We start from the raw sequence: 13,423 nt of genomic DNA, 5'->3' as shown, positions 1-13,423 counted from the left end.
CACAGGGAACTTTTAGGTGTTCCAACATCTCCAAATGCATCGTCTGTAGACAACACATCAGGGAATCGGACTCCTTCACCAGTAACACCGGCGGTACCACCCATAAGACAAGGGGTCATGTCACCTGCACCACCACTAATCTCATTTATCTCATATCTTGCTGAGTCTGTGGTGTTCAATATATAGGTGAAACAAGAACTACACTCAAGAGGCGTTTCTACGGCCACAGATCTACAGTCAAGACCCAAAAGCTAGATACACCTGTAGGTCATCACTTCAATCTTCCTAATCACTCCATTTCTGACATGATCTTACAGGGCATAGAGGCACTAGGCAACCACAGAGAGACTGTTCGTTTGAGTAGGGAGAAACTCTGGATTAGACGCCTCCAGACTATTCAACCCCATGGTCTGAACATCCAAGAAGGAAATGACTAATAAACCTTTTGTTTTGCCGTCTCCTTTTTTCCCCCTAGCCTTTTAGCCTGAGCCTCATTCACTAATAAATTACTGTTTACCCAACCTCACCACCCTTGATGTTGTCCTTTGTGTTTCCATCCTCTTGCTTGTGGTCAAGCCAGTCCCTTCCCTTCAACCCCCCCCCCTTTTTTTGTCCCCCTATTCATTGTTTACCCCCCTGTAGTTCTTGTTTTTTATGTATGCTTTCTAACCCCATTCATGTATTTCCACTTCACTGCTTATGTTACCTGTTCATGTTTGTTGTGTTGTCATTTAGCCTTCGAGAAAGACTCTGCTAGGGTCGAAACGTCAGGCCATTAACTATTTTTTGCATTTAATTTAGAATAGTAACTTACTGTTGCTGTTCATGTTGGCTGACAGTAGTCAGTAAAAATACTAAAGAAATAGACAAAACAGTAACTTACTGTTGCTGTTCATGTTGGCTGACAGTAGTCAGTAAAAATACTAAAGAAATAGACAAGACAGTAACTTACTGTTGCTGTTCATGTTGGTTGACAGTAGTCAGTAAAAACACTAAAGAAATAGACAAGACAGTAACTTACTGTTGCTGTTCATGTTGGCTGACAGTAGTGAGTACAGTCTCCATCTTACTAAGGAGAGTCTCTACATCCTCCAGACCCCTGCCTGGTTTCTCATCTTTGTCTCCCATCAGAGAAGTCATCAATGCCTGCAGTGTGTGCTGGACCGCTGAGAGTGACGTCCATTTGTCTAGAGTGGTCTGCTTCAACAGTCCATCGATAAGCTCCAATGTTGCACCACCAGTCAGTAATGACATCATTAAGTTCTTCATCTGAAATTGATTGGAATTTCTTTCAATTGAGGAGAAGTTTTGGATGCTTAAATTAGTGCTAAGGGGTTGTTAATTCAAAACCAAACTGCCACAACCCTCTCAAGCTTCCATTTATACACCTGGATTAAGAGGAGCAATTATGGTAAATAGCCTACCAGCCATCAGAACTTACTAACCACAACCAGACAACATTCGTGCAATTTTACAATCTCACCTTATCCGTGTCTCCTTGCGTAAGGTCATACTGCACAGTAAACAATGACCCAGTCTTCTGCTGCAAGACAACAAGAACAATATGAATAATTCCTACTTTTTCATCAAAACTATTTTATCTGCAAAAGGGAAAAAGCATGCAATTTTTTAAAGCACGCAAAAGTGTTACACTATCCCACTATGAACTTCTTAACACTATATGCTCAAATATGTGAGCATTTATTGGTTCAACCATTGTAGATGGCAACCTTTTTAACGATATAATTAACCCTAATTTTCCTGGTTCAAATGGCAAGGAATTCATCCAGGGTGTCATTAAAACAAACTGAGAAACCCACTTAAAAGGAAATCAGAAATGTAGCTACTAATTTAGTACCTTATCATAATCTTTAAGATCCTGTACCCCGTCTGATTCCAGACTCTGTAGATGTTTCAGGTACTGTTGAAGTCTCTCTGATGCCCAATCCACAGTAAAGGCTCCCACTGCTGCGGCTAGTTTCTGTTTACCAGTCTGTTGACGACTGAACTTCAAAGCTCTAGTCACAATTTTCTGACGGCAATCAAGCTCCAGCTACTTAAAGAAAACGATATTTATAAACTTTATGAATGACAGACATTAGTTTGTTTCTCTGTCTCCAATGTTGTAGCATCAAATTCTCAGTGTCTAACAAGTGATTCATACCCAACTTCTAGTTTCTACAAACTCAGAGAGCAACCAGTATCAACGCAATGCACTGGAAACCATCATCACAATTATCTTGGTTGCGCCATTTGAGTGTGAAACAAATATACCTGATTTGAACATGTGAAACAAAGTGTTTTGATCCCTTGATGTTATTATTATTGTTGTTTACCTGTTATAACAACATTTTTTAGTTGTAATACAAAGAAATTTGCCGTGTAATCCTCCCTCACAAGGTCAAAACTACAGTCACATTGAACATTGACTGTGGCAGTTACATTTGAGACACATGAAAAGTGGTAACCACATTGCAATTTCTGCACTACAACTTGTTAACTTAATGAGAGTTGATTAAACATTACAGGTGTCTAACTGAGGAACATATACACTCGCTAAGCTTTGATTCAAAGACTCATATCAGATTTTGGGGGCATCAGATACAACAATACAAACCTTTTGGATGGAGTTTTCAGTGAAGATAACGTTTGAAATGAAGGAGGTAAAATCTGCCGGATTGATGCGATTGAATAACTCCCCACATCCTTCATAACGATGAAGCCAGTCAGCCTGAACAAACAAGAAGATAAAACAATGACTTTAACTTGGCTACTAGTGATTACACTAGAGGAAAGGGGGGCACAGGGTAAGCGCATTGTACACTCCTCATTTTGTGTTACCCCTAAAAAAGAAAATACTTACTGAAATTGATTTTTTTGTAATAGACAGAATTTGATTTTTTATCAATATCTTCTTTGGTATAATAACAAACAATGCGAGACAAATACTCCCAACATTATCATTGAGGTCTATTTTAATCACTCTTTATGAAATTCACGATTACTCAACTAGATCTGTAATAACCTGTTTCTTCCTTTCACCCGCACCCTGCACTCTAGCAACACCCTTCGATTCACTGGTCCAGGTCTTTGGAACGCTATCTCTAGCGATTTAAGAACAATGCTGTCTTATTCTTATTCTTTATTTGGCCATTAAACAACAACAAATACAAGCAGACAGTATGTAAAATAAGTAATATAAAAACAAAAGTAAATACAAAGCAAGACAAACAGTAAGGGTCTGTAGGTCAATTTAAGCTCTCATATAAAAAGAGTCCTCCTCTCCCACTACGTACATAGCTTTTTTTCTCTACTTATCTCTTTACTTTTGTTGTCTTCAGTTAGCCTGGTTTAATATTCTTTGTGTTTTGTTGTCAGCATTTTGTAATGTCATTGTGTGTTTGTCTTGTCCTTGTTTCTTCTTCCCTGTTTGTTTGTTTGTTTGTTTGTTTGTTTGTTTGTTTGTTTGTTTGTTTGTTTGTTTGTTTGTTTGTTTGTTTGTTTGTTTGTTTGTTTGTTTGTTTGTTGGGGTGTTTGTTTGTTTGTTTGTTTGTTGTTTGTTTGTTGACCTTGAATTGAATTGAATTGAATTGAATTGAATTGAATTGACAACACATCAGGGAATCGGACTCCTTCACCAGTAACACCGGCGGTACCACCCATAAGACAAGGGGTCATGTCACCTGCACCACCACTAATCTCATTTATCTCATATCTTGCAGAGTCTGTGGTGTTCAATATATAGGTGAAACAAGAACTACACTCAAGAGGCGTTTCTACGGCCACAGATCTACAGTCAAGACCCAAAAGCTAGATACACCTGTAGGTCATCACTTCAATCTTCCTAATCACTCCATTTCTGACATGATCTTACAGGGCATAGAGGCACTAGGCAACCACAGAGAGACTGTTCGTTTGAGTAGGGAGAAACTCTGGATTAGACGCCTCCAGACCATTCAACCCCATGGTCTGAACATCCAAGAAGGAAACGACTTATAAACCTTTTGTTTTGCCGTCTCCTTTTTCCCCATAGCCTTTTAGCCTGAGCCTCTTTCACTAATTAAATACTTTTTTACCCCACCTCCCCACCCTTGATGTTGTCCTTTGTGTTTCCATCTTCTTACTTGTGGTCAAGCCAGTCCCTTCCCTTCACCCCCCCTTTTTGTCCCCGTATTCATTGTTTACCCCCTGCTTTTTTATGTATGCTTTCTAACCCCATTCATGTATTTCCACTTCACTGCTTATTTTTCACTTAGTTACCTGTTCATGTTTGTTGTGTTGTCATTTAGCCTTCGAGAAAGACTCTGCTAGGGTCCAAACGTCAGGCCATTAACTATTTTTTGAATTGAATTGAAAACAAAACTAAACTTACTATAGACTCTGGAGCTTTCTTAAAGCCCTGATCACCTTCCCAGAATAGCTTAATGATGTAGGCCAAGAACACCTGACTGGAAGACAGGTTCCCACCTCCCTGTAACGATCGATCACAAATAATCATGCAAAGATGACACACACAATCTAAGCAGATATCTCTTAGTTAAGTTAGTTCAATAGAAATAGAGTAATATTTAAGACTATAACACACCTCTTGCTTGTTCTGTATTCTGGTTGGCTGAAATACGGTCACCTGGGATGAACTATTAGAGTCTAGTGATCGCGCGGCGTGCTTTTCGGGAACTAGTACCCGAGTGGGCACTAGTCTTTGAAAATAGTGCCTGGTTACAGAGCCCTCTCTTGACATGAACCGTGAACAGCAACTACAAAACTTCCTTTCTTTTCCAGATTTCTGTTCTTATTTGACATTTAAGACCGAGCTGTGTTATAAAACACATATTGACTGGCATAATTCGGTAACTAGTGTATGTCTATTCCCCCTCGGGCCTATGAGTGACCAGAAGAGGGGCCTATTGCCCTCGGCGTAAGTCCCTCTTCTGGTCACTCAAAGTCCCTCGAGGGAATAGACGTACACTAGTTACCTCATCGCCAGTCAATATGTGTATAGTAGTACACGGGACCCATAATGAGGACCAGTCACTTTAAACTCTGCAGAGTTCGGCTGGCTCGTTCAGCTTTGAAAAACATACCTATTTGATATAAAATACGGACCAGTAAAAAAACTGATGTGAAAATGACACGCCAGTTGTGGTGGTTCTGAAAGAACTTGTGGTGTGACAACATTTCAATTAGTATGATCTTATCGTTTATAAGAGATAGCGTGACTTTAACCCTGCAGGAGGCATACGTACATGTACTATGAATGTGTGTATGATGTTCACAAGCGGGATAGTTTGAACTGATCTCTAATAGAAGGGGGTGGAAAGGGGGGTTGATGGAGCACCAATTAACATACCTGTAGAGGTATCTTAGCTGCTACTTTAGCAATAACGTGTACATTTGCTCCACTCAGCACTGGACCAATCACATCCACTGGATCAGTCTCTCCATCTAATAAGCTCTTATAATCAAGACCTGAAAAAACAGGTATCGGAAAGTATTCAGTTACACCACAGACTCTAATAAGCTCTTATAATCAAGCCCTGAAAAAACAGGTATCGGAAAGTATTCAGTTACAACACAGACTTAAACTACAGCGCTTGATTTCAAACTTTTGTACACGCTCAATCCTATACCGATTCAATTTGACCTCACTTGAACACATTGTCACTACAAACAAGTCAGGGGACAAATTACAAAACTTGTTATGAGTCATCATATTTTTAGTCAAAATTGCACCTCAACACAATCAGAAATGACATAAATCAGAAATCAGCAAAATCAGAAACACACAAAATTATTAATGACCCATCCTAATCACAAGTTTACAAAAACTTACAGTCAGACAACAAGTAGCAAAACTTCACAAACAAACACTGTCTGCAAAGATTGACATTTATGGAGTCAAATTGCAAGTAAAAATTGTCGTAAGCTGCAAACACCATATCGCCTAAAAACAAACATTGACTCTTAAAAAATTGCACCCAAGGTTATTACGATGATGACCTCATATGAATTTATACCATAGAGTTGTATATAAGAACTAGAGGGCGCAATGGCCTATATAGGCGGCCCGGGCATGCGCGCATGCGGCCATTTTCTAAGTTGACAAAACAGCATCGAACAGCGTGTGTTTGTGCAGCCATTTTGTAAGTTGACACAACAGAATCACAAATAGCGTTCAATAAACACAAACTCCAACGTGTACTTCATATTCAATGCGTGTACAGAATGGCACGCCTGTCTCTTTGCGGTCCCGTCGCGTATGTGCAAGCAACATCACCAGTGCACCCTCTAGTTCTTATATATAACTCTATGATTTGTACCTGGTGCTGCTGACTTCAGTTTCTTCAGAGACTTGATGTGTGTGTCAGGGGTCACCGAGCCTGTCTTGATCTTTGACCCACACTTATGAAGAAGTGAGTAGTAGTAAATAAGCCTGTTGTGATCGCTGCCCTCTATTGTTGGAAAGACGTATAGGTTGAGGCGGTCAGCAAAGTCAATGGGTTTTGATGTTAGTGTTGGCAGGATGCCAAGAGCTGAGATGTACTCTTCCAGTTTTGGAGTTTTAAAGCTGTAAAAACAAACAAATGAAAATGACAATATAAGCACATCTGTAGATCATGACAAAAGGGTTAAATTTGACGAATGGGAAAACTACGAACTCTGTGCATCATCAGAAACACACAACTACAGGTTTGGACAAAATGTGGATTATTTCTTTCCTTCTGACTGCTTCACTCTCAAGAAAATGTGACGGCTTCTAGAGGTTTTGAGAAAATCCTGAAATCAGGAAACATCCTGAGAAATCACGTGCCTGATTACAATAATACAAAGCTTAAGTTTAGAATGCACTCTTTATTTTAGGTGTAGGGCAAAACCAAAACAATCTTAGAACAAATTTGTATATTTCTTACCCGCTGTCTGTGAATAGGAATTCTAGATGTGTCATATATACCTCCCAAAGAGGCAAATGATAACGTTGAGCGAGTGACACCGACAGTTTATACACCTCCTCTTCTGTGGTCCTGAAAAGCAAGTTTTTGAATTGTTTAGATTATGAGACTGATTCGTTTAGTACCTTGAATGGGTTACAAGGTACTGTGGTGCATTCAGCAGCCATTGCCAGAAACACCAGGGCAAGCCCCTTCTTTTAGCAATAAGTGTAACTGTGTAATTGTAAACAATAATAATTATGACAATTTATATAGCCTCCATCCATGAAACATGCTCCTGGGCGCTTAACAATTTAAAAGACATTAAAATCCATACCATTATAGAACCTTAGAAAAAATGCAGAATAAAATGTAATTAAAGGCAACACATATACATGTGTGTACACTAACAAATCAAATAAGTAAAAACAGTTAGGATAAACACAAATTCAAAATTCTGGCATTGCTGAAGAAGTATAGGCAAGTCTGTCTTGCTCAAAGACACAAGTGTCAAGACTGGGACTCGAATCCACATTGACCAGAGCTTGAGTCCGATGCTCTTAACTACTCAACTGAAACAATCCACTAAACATTTATAGCTTACATGAATGTGCACTTACATGGCAAGACCCAGGATTGTCTCATGTTTATATTCTTTATCCTGAGTGAAGCGAGCCACGTCAACACCTAAAAAACAAGAGACAAAAAAATATTAAAAGGAAAGAAATGTTTCCAAACTTTGATAAACTTAAATTAACTGCTTTACACAAAATATATCATTTTAACAGCATGTCAACATTTCATTAACAGGTACATGTATAACTCTTATGCAATGCACAGCAGAGGTCTTACCAACTGGCAATTGTTTAATCAATGGAAAACAGTAACTCAAGAAACTCAAAATACCACTGGTGGGCCACAACAATTTTGAAAAAACCTCAACGTGAAGGGGTTTGACTTTCTCACCTCGCCCTAAAGCCTGCAGTGACTCAGCCTGAGTAAAGTCAGCCAATAACTCCACATAACACTGCAGCTGGGATACCAGTGACTTCTCAACATCTGACCAATCACCACCATTCTCTCCAGTCACCTGACTCACTACTTGGCCAATCAGCTTACTGGGTGACTGCTGGTACCTAAGGTCAGGGGTCATGACTGTGGTTGTGTTAGTGGAAGAGTTCAGCTGGAGTGCGTAGTAGTAAGCAGCTAGCTGCAGGGTCAGGGCGGTGCGAGGAAGTTTCTCAAAGCACTGTTCAGCGTCTAAAGGCTGGACACAAGTAACAAATGGAGAAAAATTCCAGTAAATAAAGAAAAAGCCAGTAAATTATAAACATTACCCTTAACACTATTAACAGCTGCTAGCCGTCCAATAGAAAACCAATGACAAACAGTTGAAACAAGTAACTAAAGTACAATGGGAAACCATTCATGGTTTTCTATGATAAACAGGTTTTATTAAATGCCTCTGTACTTTAAAATTGTAAGAAAATGTTTTATTTGATTAAACTTACATTTGGTAGAGCCAGCAGAAGGCAAAGACCTTGGGTCAGGTCATAGGTCATGACCTCCAGAGCAACTTGTAATAAAACTATTGGAAGCAAGCAGACCAAATGACAAATAGAATTAATCAAACAATGCGATCCATACCACATACTATGAGAATGGTTTATGCCCAGAGAGTTACATGGTTTTTTTATTTCCGATTTCAGGCATGTGCAATAAAACTTAGATTTCTTCTTCTTTTTTTTTTGGGGGGGGGGGGGGGGTTAAGTAGCACTGACCTTCATTCTGTGTGACTAGATTGGATTCACTGGTCCCCTCCATTAGTCCAGCACGTAAGAGATCCTGACTGACTTTCACTGGTGCCCCATCATTCTGAGATATGCGATACACACCATAGTCTATCTGCTCCTGTGAACATAAATAGCACAAACATTGAATTCTAGATACACCTAGACTGGGCCCCTGTCTTTATTCGCAAGGATAAAGACAGGTCGCTGCCGCTAGATCCAGTGATTCCAGTGGATACAATGATATGACTGAATACGTGCAGTAACATAGATGCCCAAATAGTCACTGCTCTCTCAAGTCCGCAATGGAATTTGACTGCGTATCTATAATGTGAAACGACAGAGGTCAGAGGTCAAACTACACACCGGTTTTGCAATTTTTTTAGCCCGGTCTCTGGCGTCATTCATGAGCCTCGAAGAATGACGTCAGACGTTCAGGCTAAGATACACCCAGCTCATCTAACAGATAAATATACCTTTATTTTCATTTTAGATGCTCTATATGCAATACCCCCCCCCCCTTAATATGTCTTCAGGGATTCTTTAGAAGACAAATCGGGCATGGTACATGAAAACTGCTCACAAAAAGTTAGAAAGCTTTTTTCAATCAAGTGTATATTTTTATCATTTATTAATCTGTTTGTATTAAGTCATATATCAATGCAAAGCTGTATTCCTCTTTAAAATGATACCACATTTGCAAGTTTAGATGACTCTTTGACATCACAGCCACAAGATTTTGGTTGGCAAAAGAACAGGCAGCTTGTAAAGTTTCATTCCACAGAATTTGTTTTCCAATTTTACTTGACTGTATCTTGAACAAAATCACAAAACTAAACCCGGGGTCTTGAAAAACCGACCTTTCCAACATAATGATTACTGATCATCGTTGAGTAGAATGGATGGCATCCATGACGTTCCATCTTGGCGTTCCCATGACCTATGACCCCATACTCTTCTGCCATGTCACTGTTGTTTCCACCAAGAGGGCGTACCCATTTCAGAGTATCCTTCCACCATTTCCTATCCCCTACAGCGGCTAGTACAGCCTTAGTGGTAGTCCCAGTAGCAGCAAGAACTGCTTTGGTAGTAGTGCCTGTTGCTGCTAAGACTTGTCTCGTCTTGGCCGTTGTTTTGCCAAGAGCTGCACGTAGCGCAGTCTGATCTTCAGGCTATAAGAAAGCAACAATAATAATCTAGATTTACATATGCACAGTTCTACCATGATGCAATACAAAGGACACTCAAGTTTAATCAACTAAAATATAAAACCAAATGTTAGGTATAAGAACATTATCAGACAAAAGTTTGTGACATAAAATTAGTCTTGAATGCTCATTTAAATTGCTCTAAATTGGCAAAGGTTGTATGTCTGTATCGCACCCACGTGATATGCTGTGGATTTAGCTTTCAGTGGACTCGAGAAAAGTACTGACTATACAGTGCTTACATGTAACACACATCTGTGAATGGGTTCAACCAAATAACATTCTTGGTCCTTGAGCAACTCTTAAAAAGGAGGAATTCCAAACAGCGCCATGTTGAGTATTTTGAAGGTAACGTGGCTCTTTAATTACCTGCAATGCTTCTGCAGTGTCTACTTCCATATCATCAATGGCTTCCGGATCTTGTTCTTCGGCATCAGTTACAGTAGCGCTTGCAGTACTGTGTGATGAGTGCGCATTCACTGAGAGGCATAAAATCTAAAAGAAAAACCCAAATACTTGTTTTTAATAAACTACTTGCGAGTAAGATGTGAACAGTGTCAGGCACAAAGTCTTGCTAAATCACAATTTACCACTTACATTTGAATTCTTCAGACTATAGAGACAGTTGCTATTTGGGCAAACTTATGTATAGTAACCACTAGATGAGCAAACGGTCCGGGGCAAACTTATGTATAGTAACCTCAAGATGAGCAAAGCCTGGTTTGCATTGTTCTACCTAAGTGACGACGGCCAGTGATAGGGGTCTCATAGATAAAAACCCAACTCTGAAATCAACCCCCTCCCTAAAAAAATGAAAAAAACCAAACCGCAAAAAAAAAAAAACGACTTGATGGAAATATTTTAGTGGTATGAGAAAGTAAAGAAGTTATTTGCTGACCTGTGTCTCCAAAGCATTTCTGGCTTTCATGATGACCTGGAGAGACTCAGCGTCAGAGTGAGCCAATGAGAAGGACAGGAGCTCTCGTCTGATTTCAAAAATAAAAATGGTTATTCATACAAAAGATGGGATAATACAGCAATGTGATCTTTCTTTAAATAATGAAACACCCTACAAAATGGGCAGTGCTATTTTTATTCCTATTATTGTTTTAAAACACCTAAACCAAGTAGCTTGTGAACTACAGTGCTGAAGTTCACTTGTAAGACATCCTTGGTTACATTTCCAGAAATATGTAACTGTGACAATTATATTAAAGCAAGCCTTCACCAGTCAGAAACTAGCGTAAACTGAACTTTATCTTATGAGTTACAAACAACAACCTAAAGACAATTCTTTGAAGGTTCAGAACTTACTTTGCAGAGAGATCTCTGAATTCGTCTGCCATGGCTAGTGTATAGCAGACACTCCAACCAGGACTATACCCATCCTGTATAAGCTGTGTACAGGTATGATGCATCCCTCTGTAGTCTGAGACGGCCAATGCGGCTTCAGCAACTAACACCAGAACAAGGCCTTTCCTATCCTCTGCATTGTTCCCTGATACTCGCAGAAGTTTGGCTAGACGTAGAAGCTAAAATGGAAACATATCAATTTATGAATTGATACATGTACCATGACTATGAATATTCATAGAAATAGAAAATAATCTAATGTTAAACACAATTTTAGCAAAAATTTATCAGTTTTACCATTCAAACAATTTTAAAAAATGGGTAGCATATTTGTGGTTTTACCCAACACCCATAAGTGATATGTGTTGTATACTCAGTGCTTCTAAAGTCTTGCCGAAAAAAATAAAAATATATAATAAACACACCACTTGAGTGGAATTTGAATTCATGACCCCTCATTCATTTCCAAATCTAGATACAAAATATAGTTATAATCATTTTACCTGTTTGGAGTCTTTGTAAGCACTAGGCATCGAAGATAAGACAGTCTTAACGAGCTCAAGTCGATTCGCACTAAGCCTCACTAAACAAACACAAACAAAATAATAATATAATGTAACTTATTTATTCGCACATGACTAGAAACTTTGAAACACTAGGCACTCCAATATTAGTACCCCTGGTCATTTAGGTTATTTATTTAATTCCTTAAACCATCTTAGCTTCCTGGGGAGTATACACCCTGTGCTGCCAAATATGTAACACACCAAGCTAATTCAATCACAAGAACTATCACTGCCCTCACAGGTAGCCTTTTACCCCTGGGTAAAGAGAAGTCTTTAAAGTCAAGGATACAAGTTTCATGACCGGGATTGGAACCCACACTCTGATGATTTAGCCACCAGAACTTGAGTCCGCTTCGTTAAACCACTCGGCAAGGAAACAGTGTAATCACTTAAAAGTGCCAGACTAGCTATGAGGTCTAGAGTTAGTTTGTATATACTTACCTTGCAGTGGGAGTATGGACAAGTTGTAATCACTTGAAAGTGCCAGGCTAGCTATAAGGTTTAGAGTTAGTTTGTATGTACATGTATTTACCTTGCAGTGGTAGTATGGACAAGCTGTAATCATCTAAAAGTGCCAGACTAGCTATGAGGTTTAGAGTTAGTTTGTATATACTTACCTTGCAGTGGGAGTATGGACACATTGTACTCATCTAGAAGTGCCAGACTAGCTATGAGGTTTAGAGTTAGTTTGTATATACTTACCTTGCAGTGGGAGTATGGACACATTGTAATCATCTAGAAGTGCCAGGCTAGCTATGAGATCTAACTCTTCCTGTACACCAGACGGACAATCAGTCAATAGTTGCAGGCAACATCTACAAGAGACAAAAAGATAAACACACACAAAGAATTAGGGTCATAGATTGCTAAACACTCCAAAACAAAATGACCACAAAAACTTACTTGGTGAGAAGCATTGCAGCTGTTGAAAGTAAACTTTGAGAAAAGATTCCCTTCAAAGAAATACAGTATGGATTATTTTTACCCAAAAAGATTTGAATCTGAGAACTGATTGTATCTCAGATTTCTGAGGGTTAGTGTCCGTTTATGAAACAATAGCACATTAAAGAACCTATAACTTGTAACCCTACCTTGCTAGATCCATACAGGAATCCATTAGATCAGCTGATGAGTTAAAGTACTCTCTCGCTGCAGATAGTACAAACTCAACTTGTAACCCTACCTTGCTAGATCCATACAGGAATCCATTAGATCAGCTGATGAGTTAAATTACTCTCTTGCTGCAGATAGTACCATCTCACCTTGTAACCCTACCTTGCTAGATCCATACAGGAATCCATTAGATCAGCTGATGAGTTAAATTACTCTCTCGCTGCAGATAGTACCATCTCACCTTGTAACCCTACCTTGCTAGATCCATACAGGAATCCATTAGATCAGCTGATGAGTTAAAGTACTCTCTCGCTGCAGATAGTACCATCTCACCTTGTAACCCTACCTTGCTAGATCCATACAGGAATCCATTAGATCAGCTGATGAGTTAAAGTACTCTCTCGCTGTAGATAGTACCAACTCAACTTGTAACCCTACCTTGCTAGATCCATACAGGAATCCAT

General features: G+C 39.2%; 1 protein-coding gene across 1 annotated transcript in view; it reads right to left on the bottom strand.

The window, feature by feature from the left end:
* The window catches only part of LOC139941715 (NBAS subunit of NRZ tethering complex-like), a 42,580-nt gene that overhangs the window by 5,039 nt on the left and 24,118 nt on the right, over nucleotides 1-13,423 (bottom strand). Inside the window, exons 34-51 of the mRNA XM_071938328.1 lie at nucleotides 12,549-12,661; nucleotides 11,784-11,863; nucleotides 11,242-11,459; nucleotides 10,826-10,913; nucleotides 10,297-10,422; nucleotides 9,580-9,891; nucleotides 8,711-8,840; nucleotides 8,441-8,517; nucleotides 7,896-8,196; nucleotides 7,550-7,616; nucleotides 6,912-7,022; nucleotides 6,321-6,568; nucleotides 5,351-5,469; nucleotides 4,373-4,471; nucleotides 2,618-2,731; nucleotides 1,859-2,053; nucleotides 1,484-1,543; nucleotides 1,022-1,269 (exon numbers count right to left, since the gene is read on the bottom strand). Of these exons, the coding sequence (XP_071794429.1) occupies nucleotides 1,022-1,269; nucleotides 1,484-1,543; nucleotides 1,859-2,053; nucleotides 2,618-2,731; nucleotides 4,373-4,471; nucleotides 5,351-5,469; nucleotides 6,321-6,568; nucleotides 6,912-7,022; nucleotides 7,550-7,616; nucleotides 7,896-8,196; nucleotides 8,441-8,517; nucleotides 8,711-8,840; nucleotides 9,580-9,891; nucleotides 10,297-10,422; nucleotides 10,826-10,913; nucleotides 11,242-11,459; nucleotides 11,784-11,863; nucleotides 12,549-12,661 (2,706 nt within the window). The remainder of the gene's footprint in view (nucleotides 1-1,021; nucleotides 1,270-1,483; nucleotides 1,544-1,858; nucleotides 2,054-2,617; nucleotides 2,732-4,372; nucleotides 4,472-5,350; nucleotides 5,470-6,320; nucleotides 6,569-6,911; nucleotides 7,023-7,549; nucleotides 7,617-7,895; nucleotides 8,197-8,440; nucleotides 8,518-8,710; nucleotides 8,841-9,579; nucleotides 9,892-10,296; nucleotides 10,423-10,825; nucleotides 10,914-11,241; nucleotides 11,460-11,783; nucleotides 11,864-12,548; nucleotides 12,662-13,423) is intronic.

The sequence above is a fragment of the Asterias amurensis genome, chromosome 9 (assembly GCF_032118995.1).
Source record: "Asterias amurensis chromosome 9, ASM3211899v1".
In the NCBI taxonomy this organism is placed as follows: domain Eukaryota; kingdom Metazoa; phylum Echinodermata; class Asteroidea; order Forcipulatida; family Asteriidae; genus Asterias; species Asterias amurensis.
Note: the sequence above shows the minus strand (reverse complement) of the source record. Positions and strands in the feature narration are given on the sequence as shown.